The 22711-nt window shown below is 40.7% G+C and overlaps 1 protein-coding gene across 2 annotated transcripts in view; it reads left to right on the top strand.

The window, feature by feature from the left end:
* LOC109996488 (transcription factor 4) overlaps nt 1-22711 on the top strand; it is a 216312-nt gene that overhangs the window by 37016 nt on the left and 156585 nt on the right. For both annotated transcript variants that reach the window (XM_065965240.1, XM_065965239.1), the window contains 2 exons: nt 14780-14835; nt 15565-15640. In XM_065965240.1, coding sequence (XP_065821312.1) covers nt 14780-14835; nt 15565-15640 — 132 coding nt within the window. The remainder of the gene's footprint in view (nt 1-14779; nt 14836-15564; nt 15641-22711) is intronic.

The raw sequence follows: 22711 nt of genomic DNA, 5'->3' as shown, positions 1-22711 counted from the left end.
TAATGAGGAAGAGCTTGTGTTTTGTTTTTTAATCTCAAAGAGAGGATTAAACAGGATGAGTCACTTTAGATCAAAAACCATTATGTTGTATTATGAACCATATCTGTTGATACACTTAGACATTTCATGAGGCTGTAGTTTCCTAGAAACCTTTTTAAAGCGTTGAAGACTCATCATGCTAAGCTATAGTTTTGCATCAATTAACTTCTCTGATTCCTCATGCAATAGACCCCAAACCTAAACTCGCAAGTATGGGTTGTAACTGTGTTTGTTCCTTTCCATCCAACACTATGGGCTACTGAAAACACCAAATCATTGTCTGCAACATGTCACTTTATATCTGTTTCAAAGAAAAATGTAGACCTTTGCTTTCAAATAGGAGCTGTTAAAGTGTTTGTTTTTTTCAGTTTATATGAAATGATTTTCGCATGCTGCAGGTCACAGATCCTGAAACAAATCAAACTAAGGATTCACAGGAAAATAAGAAAACATGATTGTGAACATTTATCCAAAAGTTAAGACCCTAATAGGAGCCGCTGTGGCTCAGTTGGAAGAGTCGTCACCTCTCAACCGGAAGATCGAGGGTTCGATCCCCAGCTGAGCAACATGTCTGATTTGTCCTTGGGCAAGACATTTAACCCGCATTGCTACCGCTGCTTCAGTGGTGGTGTATGAATGGATTAGTGTTGTACTTACTCTCTGATGTACGTCGCTTTGTAACATTGTAATATGGGCAAATAAATAAAACAATAGTTTAAGATGATTAAAAGAGCCACTGGCGTGAAATGATGCACAAATTATTTAAAGTCTGGGTGAGATCGCTCCAGACCAGTTGGATGAATTTCTGGCATGTCTGAAGTTTTGGTCACACGACTGCACACTCTCGCACAGTGAGAGCAGAGCCACGAGCCAATTCCACAACTTCAGTGCTTTTTTTTTTCTCCTCTGATTGCGCCTGCGCATAATGACAGCGTCTGAAATGCCTGTTCAATCCTATCATCCTTTCTCTATAGATATGAATGAGAGGAACGATGGCAGGATATAGATGCAAACCTCCAGAGGCAGGGGAATATTTGTAATGACTCAGTTTGCTCTCTCGCTTGAGTTTTTTGGTGATGCAGAGTGTGTGTGTGCAGAAATGATTGTGCCATTAACAAGGTTTGAGAATCTAAGACTCTCCTTCATGTATTGTTTTCTGAGTAATTCAAGTCTTTTAAAATGAACTCCAGAAGAAAGGTCACAGCTTCTAAAGCTTCTTGAAGTAATCTAAGGATCCCTGCTTGTCTTATTAAAATCCAGACTCTCTTTAGATATCTCTCTGCTGTTTGTGGCATGAAAGCGGTTGTCACCTTTTCCAGTGTCTGATTTCTAATTCTGTGAAGTGAAGTGAGTGAACCTCGTCGTTTTTTTCCCCTCGGAGGTATCAGCAGGAGGGGCGTGACTCGAGGACGAGAGCCGAGGAAGAGCTGATAGGAGTCGAACCCCTCTGGCTCGGCGCTCAGTCGTGTTTACACTTGACGACAGGACGCCATGAAAGAGCGAGGAGAGGCGGAAGATAAAAGGGAAGAAGAAAGAGAGTAAAGAGAGGAGGGGGGGAGATGGAGGGGGAAGGAGCAGTGAGAAGAGGGAGAGGGGAGAGGGGAGAAAAAAAGAAAAAAGGAATACAAATCGGGAAAAGGTTTTTTCAGTGTTGATTAGAGCCGATAAAGGCCTCAGGTAAACTTCACCTTCTAGCGTTCATTCAAGAGAACTGATCCATGACATGTACCGACATAAAACTGCACAGTGAAATTCATGACATCCCAACTGTAAATGAAGGAAAATAAGAAATAAAAAAGTAAGAAAGCTGTCTGTCTTAAAACCTTGAAATAACTAACAACATTTTCTGTTCTTTCTGGGGTTACAGGCTGTTTTTTTATTTGTTGTTGGATTATCAGTCGACAATAGGGCATGATGAGCAAACTGAATTAATTTTAGCATCTTCAGCTCATGTTTCTACCAATGTCTTCAAGACTTTAGACTTTATTGTCCCCATGGGAAAATTCCTTTTCCCAGCACAGTTTCTGTCCAACAGACAATCCAAAGAACGGTACATACACAACACACAGAGTACAAAAGAAACACAGTTAAACAACGATCAAAAGTTGTTCAGCGAGGCTTTTTGTTCAGGGTAGCTATGACAGCAGGGATCAGACTCTTCCCAAGGCGAGTCCGTCTGCACCTCACTGCTCTGTACCTCCGTCCTGAGGGAAGTGGGGTGAGGTGGGTGTTCGGTGGATGTGTGATGTCCTCTTCTGTTGAGGTTGCAATGTGTGTGATCGCCTGTTGTTCAGTTCTGTTAGGTTGGGTGTGGGGAGACCAATTTTTTCATGTCCTTAAACACAAGTTTCCCCTAAAGAGGCATTTGAGGATATATTAAGCAATCAGAGAAGCTGCTCTGGTCGTCCATGCAGCATGTTGGTAATCAGATGTATCGATAACGTTTTTGGACACCTTGAAATCAAGCGGTAACCTCCAATGTTGAAAAATGATGAAGTGCTAAAAACTGTAGTTCCTCAGGTGTCCAAGTCCCATTTTTCTTTAACTCATTTGTTTGATTATTTCAAGTCTAAAGGTTATTCACATATTTGCATAATTGGGGGTGGTGTTGATTTGACCGACAGGTGGGCATGTGTAGGTGTTTGCCTGTTTTTAGAGAAAGAGTTTCCAATATGGCCACAGCCATCGTTGGGCTTCATAACGCAGAAACAAATGGGTGACATCACTGATAGTACGTTCATGTTTTATACAATCTATGCTCGAGACATAGTAGGCAAATCTTTTTCTTTTTTTTTTTTTTTTTTTAAAGAACAAGGTCCAAAAGTTTAAAGTCTGCCAGATCACACTTATCCGCTTATTGTTCTGGGCCTCGTGTGAAGTCTACAGAAGTAGGGAGTCATCGCTGCAAGTTGTTTAGATTTCTCTCTTTGGATCTTCAAGTGAGCTTCCTTACATGTGACACATGTAGAAATAAAATACATTTAAGAGAAAAATGATTCCTTCTTAAGTCAGCAACCTGTCTATTTTAACCCTTTGTTTGTGTGCACATTGAAAGAAACAACCAAAACATTCTATCAAGTGAACTGCAGAGTCGTGGATATGTGTAATTTTTTAATCTATTTGGTGAAAAAGAAAGTATAAAGCCAAAACATTTTCCATAAAAGCTGCAGCATTATGGGAATCCAAGTGATGCCCCACAGGAGAGACACTCTGGAGATAAACACAATAAGTTTGACTGGAGCGGTAGTCAGCAAGAACCTGCTTTTTGTGTTCATATGAGAATGGATGGAGGAGAAATTGGCTGCTTCACCAATGCCGATAAAAAGTGATGGGAAAAGAGATGGAGTAGTGTTTTTTTTTTTTTTATTGTACCGGCTAATTAAAAGCAGATGTCAGGGTACAATTCTCTGAGCTTGTTTAACGCAGCACAACTGTTTCCTGTTTCTCTCTCTCGGCTTCTCTGCACTTGTTGAGAGACCGCCGTGCGTCTCCTCATCCAACCCACTGGACTTCCTCCAGTTTCATGAATCTCTCTCCTACTCTCTCTCTCTCTCTCTCTCTCTCTCTGTGTGATTAAGCTCACTCGTCCCTGTGCTTGCGTTAGCTCTAAGCTGGCAGGTGTGTATGAGATAGAGTTTTATAAAGCCAACAAACACAAAAACCTCCGCAGAGAGAAAGGAGCCTTAATTGAATTGTCAAACACAAGCCTACCCAGAGACTCGGTTTGACTAAAACTCATCTGAAACACTTCCTGTCTGTGTGAGCAGGACCGTCTCACTGCCTCATCGTCTCAATTGGTTTGTGGTTACTTCTGCTAAGTCAGTTCGGGGTGTTTTCAGGGACAACCGATAGATTACCTCAGGGGAGTAGTTCAGGAGTTTTAATGAAACTCTTCACTTTTCATTGTGAACGCTAATTTCATATTATTTTGGAGAGATTTCAGTTTAATTGTCACAGGTATAAGTGGCTCTTTCCATAAGCACTTACTGATGTAGTAACAGAAGGTGAGAATTACACGTCTGAACAGGATGTAAGGCCAAATAAAATCCTATAAATGAGTTTTTAAAAACATCCACCAAAGTATGAGTACTGAATCTTGTGTCAACTCTCGTTAGGTTTCTATACATCCAGCAATGAATCAGAAAAAAAACATCAGTCATTAGCACAGTCAAGTGCAAATGGCGGGGTAGAGATTTACCTGTAGAGGAGCAGGCACCTCCTTTCAACTCAGGCTCTCATTGGCTATTATGGGATGGGAACAGGGAATGAATGCATGCTATTCAAAGGTCAGAGTTTAGCCGCCATTCTGATGAATTGCAGTCAGAAAAAAAATACATTCCTATAAATTAATTATTACAGTAAATACTGTAATAATTCTGCAAATTTGGAACAGCAGTGGCCAATTTGAAGCAATCAGTGGATCTTAATGGCTGTAATGTGGTGGATTTGGATCGGGGTTACCCTTACCGTACCAATACAGCAGGATCATTTTTTGTTGGAATATTATGATTTGGCCAGTACAGTAAATCTTCAAATGGTAAGTCAAAAGAGAGTTGAAATAGTTGTTTCTTTGTCGGTGGTCTGACAGATGTGTAGATTGTGGCTGCTGTGGGTAGGCCGTCAGTATGAGGGTCTTCTGTGGTGTAAATGGATGTGTAATGTGGTTATAAGGTCATCATAATGCAGACTTAATGAGTGAGAAAAGGGACCTATCAGAGAAAAAATTATCATTCTAAGTCTAGAAGACAAATAGTTTAATTGGTTTATCTTTTATGTTGCAGAGGAGAATATGGATCAACGGGCGGAAACTATAAGTCAATGATTGGCAAAATCTGATCAAGCAGTTGGACTTAGCACCTTCAGTTATTGTTTGGAGTATTGCATCCTGTCTTCTTTGCTTGATTTGTGTGCAAAAATAATGTAAGTTTTGTAGTTTAGTGCTTCAATAAGGAATGGATCATCGTCAACACTATTGGCTCTTATTTACATTGTCATAGTTTTGCTAACTTCCAGCTACTCAGAGCATAGAATATCCCAGTCATCACTCCACAATCATGTCATTATGAAATCATTTACCACTTCAATCCACTCACTTTCCTTTTTCCCCCTCCTGCTTCGTTTCCAGCCCGCCTTTGGCTCTGTTCCTTTATCTGAATTGTTCTCACTTACGCTTTATAAAAAGTTTTGCTAACTCAACCGCTTTATAGCTTCCGACCAGTTTGCACACAGATTTTTTTCTTTTCTTTTTTCTTTTTTTTTTTTTCTACTTTCCTTTTGTTCCTCTGGTTGTGATGGTGTGCAGAGATCTAAAGCCACAGTTGGCTCGGCTTCACATGGGCCTGTGTGGAGAGACGAGGGGGTTTGTCAAAGGAATCGCCTGCACCACAGAGATGGAACAAAAATAAATAAAGAAAGGAAAACAAAAAGGAACAGCCTTCTTATTATCAATAATAATCTCTCTTTTTGGAAAGGCCTCTGTAGGCTCTGAGGCTCGGCTGTCTTAAAAAAAAAACACACGCATAACGTGGCTGATTCAAGAAAACCATGTTTGAACTTGCTAATGTTTTTTTTTTCTCTCTTACTTTTCTCTCTCTCTCTTACTCCGTCTAAGCGAGCTATTCTCTCTCTTCATTTAGTGTGCCATTAGCTCTCCAAGCTGTTGTTTGTTTTCTTGCTTTTACGTGCTTTAAAAAAAGAGAGGGGAAAAAACAAGAAAAAAGGGACTGACTGATATATAAAGCATTTACAGTTTTTAGACTGTGTATGTGTATGTGCTGGTTGCTAAGACTGTATGTGATTGCATGGTTGTCAAATGTGTGTATGTGCATATGGAAAAGTGTGTGTGTGTGTGTCTGGGCACTGGCACTAAACTTACTTTGGTCCAGATGTTCTAATTATAGAACCTCTCTGCTGCCTAATGACAGGAAACACTGGCCTCTGCATGTGTGTGTGTGTGTGTGTGTGTGTGTGTGTGTGTGTGTGTGTGTGTGTGTGTGTGTGTGCAGAAATAAGTTGACTGAACGTGCGTGAGACAGAAACATGAATGAAATTCTTGTCATTAACCTCTTGAACCCTGATTTCCTCCTTAAATATCCCCATAATTGGCTTTAGAGCTTGAAAAAAACCACATGTACTTTTTTAAGGTGACAAATATGGTTCCCCAGATGTGTTTTAGAGAAAGGAGTGGTTTACATTAACATCTGTTCTGATCCAGGGAAATATATACTGTATATTTAGATTTTACTCTGGGAAGGGGATTGCTTGAAGGTTTTTTTTTGTTTTACTAGTGTCAATCGAATATCAGTCAATCAATTAAGTGCAAAATCATAACTCAAGTTAACTCAGGACACTTTAGAGAAAGAGCAGGAAGCTCCATTTTGGAGTAACTTGTGTGTGATGTTATTGGCCAACAGGGGGAAAAAACGTGCACCTCTTAAGTTTAAAGGAAGAATATGTGACTTTTTGATCCAGTAGATGTTGCCCTTGAGCACCGGCATGAAACCAAAACAACTCGATCTGCTTAAGTTTGCTCGTATCTTCACACTGCATGTCAATTTAGATGAAATGACCGTGATCTAAAAAAGCTTAAATAAGCAGTGAGTACAGTATGTTATTCTTCTTTTGTCTAGTCACTAAATTAAACTACTTTTATATGCGAGGGGATGAGCCGGCTGGCCGCCCCGTCCATGTAAACACGCTGTAGATACGGCTCAGACAACATCACAGACAGCGGGACTCGGGTGTCACACTCACTGTAGACAGTCATGACTCACAGAGTTATTTTCTGAGGATACAGTATATTTGATTTCTGCCTTACGTATGTGTAAAATGTTGCAAATTCAGCCTTTAACTCTACTTTGTTTCACCTCATACTAAACGTAAACCTTTATAGTCTTTATGCACGCCTTAAAAATAGTTGAATGTTGTGATGATCGGATCCTCAAACAGCTGAACTTTCACTTCAACCACCCTCAGATCAATCAAAAATGAAAGTTTGTGTCCGTCGTTAAATCATATTCGTGCTTCTTGTTCTGTAAGAGCCTCGATGATGGTCATTCCCGGACTGCTTAACCGGTTACTATGGTAACAAGATGTCAATCGATGTCGCATCTCCATACTCATCTCCAACTGTCCTCTCGATACGAGCTCTGTAACCACGGAGACAGTGAGGAGGAGGAGGAGGAGGAGGAGACGTTTGTTCTCATGAGTTGTGTCAAAGTGTTCAGATGACTTTCCATCTGCTGCCGTGCCTTGCTCAAAGGCTCCGAGGGCAAGATGGAAAGAAAGGGAAGGAAGTAGTGAAGGAGTTAGGGATGGAGAAGTGCAAGGATGAGGGAGAAGGAAGGAGGAAGAAGGAAATTAATTTAGGGATGAGGTAAGGAAAAACTAAAAGGAGAACTAAAAAAGGAGAAAAAGGAGGAACTCATGGAAGAAAGATGAGAGGAGGAATGGGTGGATAGAAGAAGGGAGGCAAGAAGAGACAGAAAATAACAACAGCAGCAAAAGCAATAAGGATGAGGAAGATGAAAAGATTGAAAAATTAAAGGAAAGAAACAAAGAAGAAAACACATTACAAATGAAATGAGGGAAGAAGAGGAGTGAAGAGAGTGATACAAGTTAGAAATATATGGCGAGAGATGGAGGGAATGAAAGAAAGGAAATAAGGATTAAATGTGGAGAGAGGGGATGGGAGGAGGGAATAAAAAGGGATTAAAACGGAGAAGGAATAGAAAGAGTAAACAACAATAGGAAAAGACAAAGAGGGATGATAGAGGCAGAACGAGAAGAAAGAAATGATAGAGAACACAAGAAGTTTGAGAAATAAAAGAAAACTCAAAAAAATGAGAAAAGAAGGGAGTAATGGAGAGGAGGAGAAGAAGAAACTGCAATGAAAGGAGAACTAGAGAGAAAGGGAAATTGGAAATGTCAATGAAAGAATGACAGGATGAAGAAAGAAAGATAAGGTTAAGGAAAGAAAATAGGGAAGGAAGGAAGGAAAAGAGAGAGAGAGAGAGAGAGAGAGAGAGAGATCAGAGCAGGCATCATGTACAAAACAGGACACGGTGACTTCCTGAATGTGCTCATTACATCACTTCCTCTGCTTGTGCAGCCACACACACACACACAACACACACACACACACACACACACACACACACACACACACACACACACTCACACAAAGTGGGATTGTGGGTGTTAGACAGTTTAAGCAGCTTTAAAGGGAAAGATACAGACACGTAATCTGACTCTTAATTCTTACTCTCATTTACTGTGTGTGTGTGTGTGTGTGTGTGTGTGTGTGTGTGTGTGTGTGTGTGTGTGTGTGTGTGTGTGTGTGTGTGTGTGTGTGTGTGTGTGTGTGTGTGTGTGTGTGTGTACCCAGGATAATAGCATGAATGTAGTACAGTGAAAGTACAAGAAGCTTCTCTTTACATTATATAAAATGGTTCAATGAGATCTTTGTGTGTCTGTTGTCCTCTGTGTTTCTCTGTCACTCTCATTTATTGTCTCTCTGTCTGTTGAATATAAAACATCTAAAGGATTCATGTACTGCAGATTTACAACTCATTTCCTTTCCTTAATACTACTCTTCTCCCCATGTTTCCTCTCGTCATTCCTCTCCCTCTTCTCATCTTGTCTCATGATGCTTTTACTCTTCTTTCCTTGTCTCCTCTCCTCCTTTTTCATATCAATCCTTGGTCCCTCATCAAGTTCCTTTTCCCTTTCATGTTTTATCCTTATTCCTTCACTCTCTCCTTGTTTCCTGTCCTTAGAAATGTACTCTCTCCTTGTTTTCTGTCCGTATTCCTTCACTCTCTCCTTGTTTTCTGTCCTAAGAAATGTACTCTCTCTTTGTTTTCTGTCCGTATTCCTTCACTCTCTCCTTGTTTCCTGTCCTTATTCCTTCACTCTCTCCTTATTCCTTCAGTGCCTACTTGTTTCCTGTCTTCATTCCTTCCCTCTCTCCTTATTTCCTGTCCTAATTCCTTCACTCTCTCCTTGTTTCCTGTCCTAATTCCCTTACTCTCTCCTTGTTTCCTGTCCTCATCCCTTCCCTCTGTACTTGTTTCCTGTCTTAATTCCTTCCCTCTCTACTTGTTTCATGTCTTCATTCCTTCACTCTCTCCTTGTTACCTGTCCTTATTCCTTCACTCTCTCCTTGTTTCCTGTCCTTATTCACTCTCTCCTTATTCCTTCAGTGCCTACTTGTTTCCTTTCTTCATTCCTCCCCTCTCTACTTGTTTCCTTTCTTCATTCCTTCCCTCTCTACTTGTTTCCTGTCTTCATTCCTCCCCTCTCTACTCGTTTCCTGTCTTCTTTTCCTCCCTCTCTACTTGTTTCCTGTCTTCATTCCTTCCCTCAGAATAATGCATATTGTGCAAGAAAAGTATTCCATTATTAGAAACATTGATTGCCCTAAAAGTATATTGCATTAAAAACTAGTGTGAAGGGGATGAAAGATATTTTGATATCATTTTAACAAACAGGATTTTGTCTGATTTCCATTTGGAGGAACTACACAGTTTAGTGGATTCCAATTAATGTTGTGTTCAAGGCTCTTAAAGCTCATTCTGGCTGCAGTGGTTTCCATGGGAGGTGGAGTGTCTGAATTGTCCCAGCAGAGAAGGTGTAAAAGTGTTTGATTACACAGCATCATTTGGCTGAAAGACTCCTCGGAGTATCTTTGGAGAATATGAAGGTTAGAAAACCATCAGAGACTCTCTTTTTCATCCTGCCTTATTACACATTTTCTTTTTATTACACATTTTTCACCAACCTCTTCCACTATTTGCAGTCATTGTGAGAAAGCTGTTGTGTGTTGAGCTGAATCTTTATGAGGCTCACATGATGACTTCCAAAGGATTTCAATAAATGTTCAGTTTGACTCAGTTTGATATGAAGAAATGATCGAATGACAGTGTTTCTGATCACCACACACTGTTCAATGTTTGTGTGCGTTTGTGTGTGTGTGTGTGTGTGTGAGAGTGTGTGTGTGTGTGTGTGTGTGTGTGTGTGTGTGTGCATTTGTGTGTTGGGGGATGGAGCAGGCCTACAGTTAATTATAGAGTTTGGTTGGAGACCAGATGAGAACAGTGAGGCCACTGAGCTCACACAGGTGCACACACACACACGCTTGATGTTCTCACAGCACGACCACTGTCCTCATTTCTGTCAATCAGAGACCACTTATCAACATGCCTGTGTGTGTGTGTGTGTGTGTGTGTGTGTGTGTGTGTGTGTGTGTGTGTGTGTGTGTGTGTGTGTGTGTGTGTGTGTCAGTTTATCACGGTCTATGGTTACCGGCATGCTTTCACACTACCTCCACTTAATGTCGCAAAAATTCATGAAATGAGCGTCTTTCTTGTCATAATTCGGTGTGGTAGCAAAACAGAAGATCATTTTTTGTGCAGCGAGTAGACTTGTGTATGATACATCTGAGATATAATCTGGTTTATACTTGATCAGATGGTGTAAGATGGTAGACCTAAGATAGACCAATAGGAGAGCTCTCTCCAGCACCAAAGCAGGTGGATAGTAAACATGGAGGGGGCACTCTGCAGAAGGCTGCTGAATGTGATATAGTTGGATTCTTACTTAAGTAGGGGATATTGTCTGCATGGCAACAATTAGCAACAGTGAACTGGTACAAGTTTGAGGAAGTTAGAAAACATGCCTACCTAGCTGCTGCTAGTTCAAAATGCTAACCAAGCTAATGTTATGACTATAGACTGTATAACACATGGACCACATTGGGTATTGACCCAATTTGATTCTGAACCAGGCTGTTAGCATGTTTAGAAAGTAACGTAAAAATGTTCATTTTATTATGAGACCTAAATGGGGTTTCCTTGGCTTTTGCAATCAGCCTCAAGTGGCCACTCAAGGAACTGCAGTTTATTGCACTTCTGCATTGTCTTCATTTTTCAACCCCAGAGGATGCTGTTTTTAAAAAGATTATTTTATCTGATGTACCTGACAACACATGGGGTTCTTTATCCATGAGATTGTCAAAAAGTGTAACTACTATAGAGGATATGACTGTAATGTGGTGCTTAATTGAACTTGGTACTTGATATCTCTCACATGTAACCATGCAATGCAAAATGATGTATTTGTTGGATGAAGCATTTTTTATTCCTCTTGCACTACGTGATTTTAAAGGTTTCATTCATTTCTAACATAAATATAAAAACACAACATCAGCCATAACCACATTTTGGTAGTTTATTTTTAACCAGTGAGTTAAAGCCAGCGCTCACACGATAACTGTGCTATAATTTTATACGGACACCTGATTTTAATCTTCTTACAAGGCTACCTGTTTGTAATTTTTATAACATATAATGTCCAGTTGTTGCCCATGCAGACTAATAACACCAATCATCAATCATTTTCTTTTTCTCTGTGTGCCTTTACAAATATCTCTTTTTAAATAATATGAAGAGTGGCTCAGTGGTCCTCCTCGAGCACAGGCCTGTTTTTGTCCTCAGCAATGATACACACACACACACACACACACACACACACACACACACACACACACACACACACACACACACGCATAGAGGCTAACTGTATTAATAGGAGTCTGTTTTGTGTCAAGCAGGTCTTAATAGGATCAGTGTGAGAGACATGGAGCTGTCTGTCAGTCTAAGTTCATTAACTGATGATAGATGACCTGTAGTATGTGTGTGTGTGTGTGTGTGTGTGTGTGTGTGTGTGTGTGTCTGTGTGTGTGTGAGAGAGAGAGAGAGGGAGATATGAATGTGTGCTTTTAAGGGAGTGTTTTGCAGTTTGTGTGTAAATTTCTCTCCCTCACTCTGCTGTAATTTATAGTCCTCAATCGGAGGCCTTATCAGGTGCAGGACACATGGATGCCTCCTTCTTACTCCTTCTCTCCTCCTCCAGGATGTCTTTCAACTCCTGCACACCCACTTGTATATTTCCCCCCCCCCCTCCTCTCTGCCTCTCTTCTCCCCTCTCTCTTTCAATCTTTCTCCTCTCTTATTTCCAATACTAGAGGAGGCCTTCTTTAATTGCTCTCCTTCTCATCCCTCACCATCCTCACCTCCACTTCCTCTGCATCGCGACCAAACTCTTCAGCTTCACTTTAAGTTCATTTTCCTTCCCTTATCTTCTCCCAACAAGTTTCCAAACTTCCTTTATTCCAGTAAAAACAGAGAACAGTATTAAGAGTACTAAAAGTTGATATGTGATGCCTAAATGTCACAAGTATAAAGATTGAAAATGGCTCTATCAAGGATAGGAGAAGTTTGTTTTCTCCTGATCCACAGCTGATCGAGTGTGTGTTTTCCTTAAATCTAAACCAGGGGCCAGTTCCCCACAGCCAACCAAGTGGGTGTTGTGTTCTCTTAATTAGACTGATTGTGAGTTCCTTGAATCTAACATCTAACGTTTGTGTTCAGACCCGACAATAGATCGAGAGTTTGATCCACAAATCCGATTTCACATCAAGTCTTTCCGTATAATCTCGTGTAAACCCATAAAAAATCTCTTCTGTTCTAATCTGCTCCACAGAGAAGTCGCCCAAAGGTACTCGTGTTGAGGTAGTGACTTCATGTAACTGAAACAGTAGATTTCTATTGTGCTATCACACACACACGCGCACACACACACACACACACACACACACACACACACACACACACACACACACACACACACACACACACACACACACACACACACACAAACACACACACACACACACACACACACACACACACACACTCTCTGACACTCTAACACGGATAAGCTGACAGTCCAAATGACTCGACAATGAATGTAAGCTGCTCTCTATACACATACTGACACAATAGAGAGCCTATTGAGGAGAGATTTGTGCTTTACAATGAACCAGACTACTGTGGGTTCATGCGTGTGTGTGTGTGTGTGTGTGTGTGTGTGTTACAGTTTGTGTGTGCAATGACACAATCAGACATCTCAGTCTACCTGGATAATATACACTTCACCCCCCCCCCCCCCCCCCCGGGTTTTTTTAACGTCACTGAAACTCTTGATGTCAGTCTCCTCTAGTCCACTGATAACAAGTCATAGTCATGGCCGTTACAAAAATATTCATGTCTGACTTTTGATTGGTCATCTCTATGGTTTCATAACTTTGGATTACATGACTATCTCTTAGTTGTAATGTTGGGAAAAGATGGTGGCTACTGTTGGTTTTACACAGGATGTCGTCAATTCATTTTATATTTTTACTTTGACATGCTATGCTGGTTTTCTAGATGAGAATACATGCAGAGTCATTGCCGTGCAAATTTCCAGATTTGTACAAGTTGAACTAGTGACAGCATGAAAGGTGAAAAGGAGGATGATTTGGGATCTTTAAGAGTGCATCCAAAAAAGGTTTTACAATCTCCTTAAAAAAAGCAGCAGTTTACTTTTTTTTTTGTTGCTTGACTCTTGCAGAGAAACCTGACAAAGCATGCTTTCCACATGGTTAATGCGTTAACTTCCCAGCATGGATTATGTTTGTTTCATATCACTGTTGGAGGGCAGAATGAAGCAACGTGTGACTGCTCGGTTACAGAGAAACTGCTTCTCAAAGGAGACAGATGGACAGTTGGGATCCATCTGAGAAGTCCTGGCACTGATCGTAGCTCACAGGTCGATTAGATCAGAGCGGGCTTTTGCAACTTTAACATTTTCTTGTAACAGCAATTAAGTTGATCCTCACACAGTTTTCTGGCAAAGGGGATGAAAATAAACAAGCAGAGTGACTTTAGGTTATGTTATGTACAAACGATGTGTGGTTTGCAGACATATCTGAAAGGACACATGTTGTCAGGTTATGTTTATTAAGTGATCAGTACCACATTTTGATTTGTTTAGGTTTGGACACTCTGTAAAAAAAATGTGGAGTATACATGTTTCTAAATCTAATGTTTTTTGAGGCAGGTGAATCTAATTGGTCAATCTGCTGTTCTTTTCCTAACTGAAAAATCTTTACGATTTAGTGCGTGCATTGCCATCAAATTTTGAAAATGAATTTGCTGTCTCCACATATTGAATCTGTCTGTCATTCTCCAACTTTATTCATGTTCCCTTCAGGGTGGATTGTAAGACCTTTGCGTGACTTCTCATGTTGCACCATTATCAGGTCACCTGTGACCTCTCGGTCCACAAACTGACCTTTGACAGATAAAGCATGAATCCAGTGTGATGACAGTGGGGATTAGTGGGTCTGCAGGAGGCTTAAAGGACCATTACATTTCACAGAGACGTGGCCAAGGCTCCACAGTCATAATCAATAATGTTTAATGACATGAATCAGAGAGAGAGAGAGAGAGAGTATTAATACACAGCGTGTAGCATTAAGTGTTAGAAGTAATGTGATTGAAATGAAATGTGGATGAAAGGACTTAAGATGTCCCCCTGTCGATGTTTACATCAAGAACAATCAAATCAAATGCACTCTGGATATTTCAGAACATTTTGTCTCTCTTTTTTTATGACTTTTAAATGACTTTCTTATGTCGTGTTTTTGATCAATCATTTGTATCCTTGTTGGTTGTGTTTCTGCTTTCCTTTCAGCATCACTCCGCTGCCTGATAGGGTTTACTTTTTATTTGCTCATTTATTTTTTCAAACTGTATTTTTCTTTCTGAATGATCATCTCCTGCTAAACTGTAGTGTTGTGTTTTATGGCCTGTCGTCTAAATCTCTCTCCCCCCTCTCTCTCTTTCTCACACAGATATGGAGGAGAGAACGAGTGCAGGATCATGGCCGAGTGGAAGTCGGTCCTCAAAGGTAAATTTTGACACAAATACCACATTTATAATGATCTATCACAAATCAAATTACTTGTATAAGTCGTAATATTTAAAATGATGTTATTTCCATGTCTAGTCTACTGCCGCCTTCAATTCAATAAATGAGTCTGGCATCAAACTCTTTATCTTTTAGCCGTCTGTAAAAATATATATATATATATTTTTCAAAATAATAGAACATTTGTGTTTGATGTGCTGCTGTATTGAGAGGGGCAACATAGATATAAAAGAGAAACTGAGTTAAAAAAGACTCCAAGGCCATCCAAAAGTATCTCAATGACTGTATACTAATCAGGAAATCTAAGTCATGAATCAGTCAATCTTTACACTTTACAAAGAAGCAGGTAAAGAGCTTCCTCTTTGTTTTATTATCTACAAAGACCCAACATGAATCCATCACGAGCACTAAGCAACATTCAGCAAAAGTTACAGAGGAAAGTTAAAACGTCCTTTAAGAGGCAGAAACCTCGAGCAGAACCAGACTCATGATGAACAGACATCTGCTGAATCTTTGCTGGGCTTGGAAAGTGGGACAGAAGGAGATGCAGGAAGAAGTAGACAGAGACAAACAGAACAACAACAATGAAAAAGATTTATAGCTGCAATATCAGTAATAACAGTAAAAGTATGTGTTGTATTAGCAGTGACAGCTAAGTGTCATTATAGATTATATTTGTTCATCCGTCATGTCTGACTCTTTCTACAGAGTTATGCAGAAGGGTCTCAGTACATGGCGTCACACGACAGCCTCTCACCTCCCTACACCAACTCCAGGCTTGCAGGTACATCACAGACCGTGTGTGTGTGTGTGTGTGTGTGTGTGTGTGTGTGTGTGTGTGTGTGTGTGTGTGTGTGTGTGTCTATTTTGCAATGCTTGTCTTTCTCTCCATCAACTTTGGATTCACTGTTCTGCCGGGTTTTGATCTGACCGTGTGTGTGTGTGTGTGTGTGTGTGTGTGTGTGTGTGTGTATGTGTGTGTAAGTGTGTGTGTGTAAGTGTGTAAGTGCAAATGTGTGTGTGCAGAGAATTAGTGAAACCCTGGCGTACACCGGAGGAGACAGGTCATCTGGCATGCAGTTTCTCTCCCCCTCTCTCTCTCACTCTCTCTCTCTCTGCCCGCTGTGTGGAAAGTGCTAGGCGGCGTGTGCTCATTTACCCATGATGCTCTCTGCCTCTGGCTCTCCGATGTGGCGCCAGTTGTGAGCAAATGGCCACTGACACAGATAATCTGCCTCCCTCTCTCTCTCTCTCTTTCTCTCTCACACACACTGACATATTTAATCAGTCACACACACACACACACACACACACACACACACACAGAACTTAATTACCTTTGACTGGATGCATCAAATATGGAGGACGTCAGCTCTCAGCAATCTGAATATACCTGCTCTTTTTCTGCCTTGCTCTCTCTCTCTATCTCTCTCTCTCATTTGTTGGTTTTGTACTCTCTTTCTTATGAGGCGTTGGATAGCTACTGTTGTGAAGCCACAAAAACTGAATTCATGTGTTTTATGACTTTTCTGGCCTTATGGAGTAGCGTTAAGACCCTTGTGACATGTTATGCATCATGATCATTTGGTAGTAGCTCATTATGTGGCTGCGAATAACGATTTTTCTGAATCTTACTTTTGGCAAAATGCAACAGTATAAAGAAAACACCACCCACCACCAGATCAATTATATGTGTTCCAAAAAAAAATCCCCCTCAAAGTTTCATTTTGTCTCACATCACATAGAACAAAAAGTAATTTTTAATTATTTGGCCTGTTTCCGTGCGGATGTCAATGCACGCTGTAAAAAGTTGAGTAAAGAAACGTCAAAACTTCCGAGTCGTGGGTTGGCGCTGTGGTTGGAATGATCCATTGTGTGTGCCATGTGTTGTGACAGTGTTGTGATTATGGTATGGAGCTGCAGAAGGCGGAGAGGGAAGAGGGCGATGCAGAGTCAGAAATGGAAATATTGCGTTCTTCATCTGGCACCAGGAGCCGCAATTTACTTTGATAATGATAACACTAAGAGACAGAGACAGCCGGGGATATGGAATACAACACACACACACACAGACACACAGACACACACACACACACACACACACACACACACACACACACACACACACATGCACACATGCACAGTTTCACAATTTCTACTCTGTTGTAGAAAACATCCTTTCAGTGTTACCAGCCAGTCTTCTGATCTGGATAAATCAAATTGTCTTCTATGTCAGTCAGCGTTTCTTATCTTTGTTGTATGCCTTGATGGAAATTGCTTTGTTTCAATGCAAACCCCCAAAAAAACAGACAGTTTTCTTTATTTCAACATAGAGTGTTATCCCGAGATATGTTTCGAGCTTTAGAGGCGAGCTAGCCTCGCTTAATTCTGCAAAAGCAAGCCCCACAAATGCAGAAGTTGAAACTTGATGCACTGACCAGAGTTGACAGCTTCAATCCCTTTATGATTTGAAAAAAAGCTGTGAAGCAGGCAAGCCTCCATTTGAACTGGAAGCTTCACTTTACCATGGAGATGCTTGGACATTTAAGGTTAAATATAAGACCTTTTAAGACAGTTAGCATGCGTTTGTAAAGTGGTGCCTAGAGGTTAAAAGGGATTTAAGGAACAATAAGTAATACAGCTTCATTGGTTGCTGTTAAGGTGTTGATAAGTAGTTGCTGAATGGTGAGTTGGCCATGGCTTTATGCAATATGGGCATTATTAGCTGTTGCTGAGGTGTCCCTGTGTGTTTGCTGTGTGCGTACTTGGTTGTGTGGTTAAGTTATTTCTTTGTTTGTTGTCAGGGTGATTGTTTCTGCGTCCCTATCTTCCATTCCTTGAGATGTCATTCTGATGAATTTCTTAACTTTAATTAACACAAATGTTTAATATACAGCCTACTCACAGAGGACATACAAGAGGTAGAAGATGTACCTGTAGTACTTTGAATGGCTAAGTAATCGCAGGAGATGCCTCAGAAGTCTTAATATCAGAATGTGGGGGGCGTCAGCGGCCTAGAGGTTAGTTCTAGCATCCCATGTAAAGGTTCAAATCTCACCTGTGGCTCCCATCCAACATGCCATTTCCCACTTTCACCGACCTGATTTCGAGAATAAAAATGTTGCTTTTGACTGTTTTGAGATCATGTTTTTCCGCTTCACTATGAGCATCGAACAGAGTATGTTTACCCTCCTACTTTGTCTGGACACAGAGTGAGAAGGATGTGGGTGCAGGGCAGGAATATCATACATTTTGAGAAGAGCGCCGGTGATATCAACAGAGCCTTTCTGAAAAGTTGAAAGATTTTCACTTCGGAGCAGCCGCACAAAAAAGACGCTAAGAAAGAAGCGCTAGGTGGACACAAATGGCACTTTGATAAAGATCTAAAACTTGACAAGCTGAGTGAGAATGAACCCGTGAATAAACTTCAAAGCGTAAGTTTCTGGGACCAAATCTTATAATATTTAATGTTGTAAGCCTGTCATAAAGGCTCACATGGTTATATATGTCACCTGAACACTTGAAAACTGCAGGCATGAGTGTCTCTTACCCATAATCCTTTGCATTTTGTGTGAGTGAATATGGTCCGCTCAGATAATTCACGAGACAAAGACTCTGCGTTCTCACCTGAAATGAACTTGAACAAAAGAAGAAAGAAACACTGCAGAGTTTAATGAACCCAGCATGAACATGTGTGAGTGTGAACGCAGCCTCGCTCGCTCGCTCGCTCTCACTTTCTCGCTCTACCCCTCTCTAACCTTGTCTGTCTTTCTTAACCCCCCACCATCAGATTAGAGTGATGTTATGCTCTAGATAATCAGCGAAGGGATTAGTGTCATCTCAGCGACCCCACTAGATTAATCTGCCGACACACACACACACACATGGAGACACACACACACAGACGCACATTGGAACACACACACAGAAAAACACAGCGATCCTGCAATCAAAAGATGTATGTGTGTGTGTGTGTGTGTATGTGTTTGTGTGTGTGTGTGTGTGTTTGTGTGTGTAAATGTGGACTTGAACTAGAATGTGAATGCTTGTGTTTAATGCATGAGTTTTCGTTTGTCGCTTATTGTGCGTTTTGATGGTTGCTGGGTTTGTGTGTGACATTTTGAAACCAGCTTCTGTGTGTGTGTGCATGTGTGTTTGTGTGTGTCTGTGGGTTACAGTGGTTTGAGTGTGTGTTTCCTGCAAATTGACAGGTTAGTGTGTCAGATTGTGTGATGAAAGCTTCTGTATGAATGGGGTTTTATGCGGTTAAATGTTGGTGTGTCTTTTTTTTGCAAATTAGTGTGCGTGCTTGTGTAATTTCTGTGTGTGTGTGTGTGTGTGTTCACGGTCAAGCGATGTGTGTGTACCTGAGTGTGCGATTCTGGCTTTCATCTCTGTATGTGTGTGTGTTTTGTCTTTGTGTGCATTGTGTTTATGAATGCTCCATTGTGTGTATGGGTTTGTTTTCAGGTTGTCAGTCTTTGTGAAACATTTTGTGATGCGTGCTTCGTGTGTGTGTGTGTGTGTGTGTGTGTGTGTGTGTGTGTGTGTGTGTGTGTGTTAGGAAACATGTTGTTGCGTGCTGCATGTTTGAGTGAAAATGTGAAAAAGTTTTTCTCTTTGACTAATTTTATTCTCGCGTGTTTAAAGTTTTGTGTAAATTTTGACGCTTTGTGTTATTCTAGCCTTCATGTGTGTATGTGTGGTTATTCAGTATAGGAGTGTGTGTGTGTGTGTGTGTGTGTGTGTGTGTGTGTGTGTGTGTGTCTACCTGTGTGAAGTGGCTTCGCAGAGCAGGTGCACCACCATGAACCCCCTCCTTCCCTGTAACTGTCACCTACATAGTAAATGAGCAGCTCGGTGGTTTCAGCCTGCGAGCACATTCTGTTCTGTTCTAAATAAACGATCTAATGTGGCTTCAGTCGGATTCTGATGCACACCACCTCTAATCTGGTATTAATAATAAAATACACTCAGTATGTTGACATGAAGTTACAAAACGTCAACAAAACCTGTTAGTCCGACTAAAATTATACTAACTCAAATTTCGTAAAGTCGTACTAACACACCTGGATAAATGTGATGGAGATCAATTGACTGTAAAGTTGTTCATGTTTTTACTTTTGGACACACAACCCCACTTTGCCGTTTGCTAACTTGCTAACTTGTAAGCAAGGTTGAATGGTAACTAGTTAAAAGAGTCAGCACCACGCTAGCAGAGTCATATCGGGTATAAGAGTACAGTAATATTTCTGCACTTTGTCAAGTCAACATGTTTCTTTGTCTTCTCACAACGTCTTTGTTCTCTGCATCTCAACAAATTCATGTTTTTGTTGTTTTACAACAGCGCACGGTGCAAAGTGTACCAAGATGAATTCCTGTACTTTAATGCAATTAATGGCAATCCATCCAATGGTTGTTGAGGCATTTAAGAAAGCATAAATGTCAACTTCATGAAGTCAATTTAAGAAAAATCAGGAAATTTGTGGCACTTTCTAAAGCTGCTGAGATCATTTAGTGATGAACAAAGTGATGTTCTTGCTGGAAACCTTAGATCTGATGTACTGCTGGGATACTCTACCGGCTGTGGCTCAGTGGTAGTGTAGGTCATCTCTCAACCAGAGGATCGGGGGTTTGACCCCCAGCTCCTGCAGTCACATGTCCATCTGTCATTGGGCACTGTACCCCAAATTGCTTCTGCTGTTCCTCTTGGCCAGGTCACTCTTGTCAGTGAGATTCTTAATCTTGATGAGGTTCTCCTGGCTAAATTCATTTTAAATTCAATTAAATGATGAATGGACCTTTGGGATGTTTGTTTGTTCTCACTGCATCCAGACGTTGTTGGTCAACAAGTAGCTCCAAAGCTAACTGTTAGCTTTGTAAAACAACATCTCCTTTTATACATTTCTCTTTCTACTCCTGATCTAAAACAAGATACAACATCGGAGTTCCTTTCAATATCACATGGGAGACATTTGAAGAATTAGATTTACATTAAAAACAAAGAACAAAACTACATTTACAGTCCATATATATCAGACCGTAGTCCATATGTCCTCAAAGGTCTGAAAGTTAAGGTCATGATTTGCAATATAATGAATTAATATATATCATAAGTGGGCAGCATGAAGCTGGAGCGTACGGTGCTTGAAGAGGGAGTTTGAACGTGATGATCTTGGCTCCCTCCTCCTCTTGTTGTTTTCGTGGAAATGTAGTGAGTCAGCCGTCTGTCTCACCTCTGAGCGACCTTATTAATGAGTGTTGAGCCACGAGGCCGGACCCCCTCTGAGGAGGTCACATCTGGACACTTTATATAGAAATACATATCTGTCTCTCTTCTCTTCTGCCGGTCTCACACCTCATTTTCCATATTTCTTCTTCTCTTCATCGAGCTTGAGAAATCCAGTTCTCTTCCAATGTGTCTTACTTCTCTCCTGCTCTTTGGTTGTCATTGTACATTACCACTTCTTTTTCTTCTTCTTCTTCTTCTTCTCCTCCGTCTGTCCTCTATCTCTTCTTTATACTTCTGTCTCTGTCTCATCCTTCTCTCCTCTCTTCTCTCCTCTATGGAGACGGGCCCTCTTGTCTCCCCTCTCCGTTCCCCAGGAGTCGCTCACCTCAGCTGGGTGTGGTGCCAAGGTCGTCCCCCTGTCTCTCCCTGCTGGGTGTCGGTCTCTGTGCTCTGAATGTTTAAACACAGAAAAGAGGAGAGGTGAGGAGAAAAGAACGAGGAGGTAACAGAACAGAAGGGGAGAAGGGAGAGGAAGTGAAGAGGGAAAAAAATCTATTCATTCATTACATAAATGTTAACTGTGGAGGGATTTTCAGTTGATCATAGTCACACAGTTTGTAGGATCATTTAAGCTCCTTTGATTATGTTCAGAAATAGAAATCTTTAGAATAATAATCTGGCTTTTCTGTTGATGTTCTCAGAGGAAAGTGGACAAAAATCTGGTGATCCATTCTGATCTAAACCACTTTCTCTTCTGTTTTTTTTATTTATTTTTTAAATTCAGAACTGATGAGGAAACAACTGTTTGGTCAGCAAAATCAATGAAAATAGCAAAAGAAACGGGACACTCTTGAAGACATTTTATTTTTTAAATTGTATGTATACTTTAGTAATCCCTGAGGGAAATTCTTGTGTACACTGTGTTATTGAGAAACATGCTTCTCACACACACAGGTTCAAATCACACACATGCAACAACATTCAGACACAAACATATTTTAAAAAGGTGAATAAAGAAGAGATGGATTGGTGCATTGAATCAATATGAATATGAATTAAACACATTTAAAAAAAGGGGGATTCTTTCTGGCTTGCTCCTTCCTCAGTGTCCCCCCCCCATTGTCTCCTTTGATTAAAATTGAACAGCCACTGTCTCGTTCTCAGTGTATCTTGAATGGATGTCATGCATTTATTAACTCTGCTTTGACTTCATTGCATTAACACAGATGCACAATGTAAGCCACTGTGCAGTATTTAGTATATTATTGTTTTGAAGGGGCTGTGTATCACTTGTAAATTGTCTGTGTAATTAGATCTGACATAGTAATAATGGGTTCTCGTCAAGGCGAGAGGGCGGAGGGTGGAAATGTAAAAAAGCCAACGCTCTGAAAGCAGCGGTTCATCGGGGAACACTTCAGGGTTCCTCGTTGGGGAGGGGAACATGTTCTGAAGTATCCAGTTACAAATGTGTTGAAGAACTGATTATCACAGTTTGAAAAGGCAAATTAAAGGAAGAAGTGAAGCTGAGGAACAGCTATACTGAGGGTCTTCAGTTTCAGAGGCAGGTGGTGTTTTAAAAAAAAACAACCCATGTTGAGATTTTAAAATAGCCCCCTCTATCGC

The sequence above is a fragment of the Labrus bergylta genome, chromosome 17 (genome assembly GCF_963930695.1).
Source record: "Labrus bergylta chromosome 17, fLabBer1.1, whole genome shotgun sequence".
NCBI lineage: Eukaryota > Metazoa > Chordata > Actinopteri > Labriformes > Labridae > Labrus > Labrus bergylta.
The sequence above is the reverse complement of the archived record's forward strand: the minus strand, read 5'-3'. Positions and strand labels throughout refer to the sequence as shown.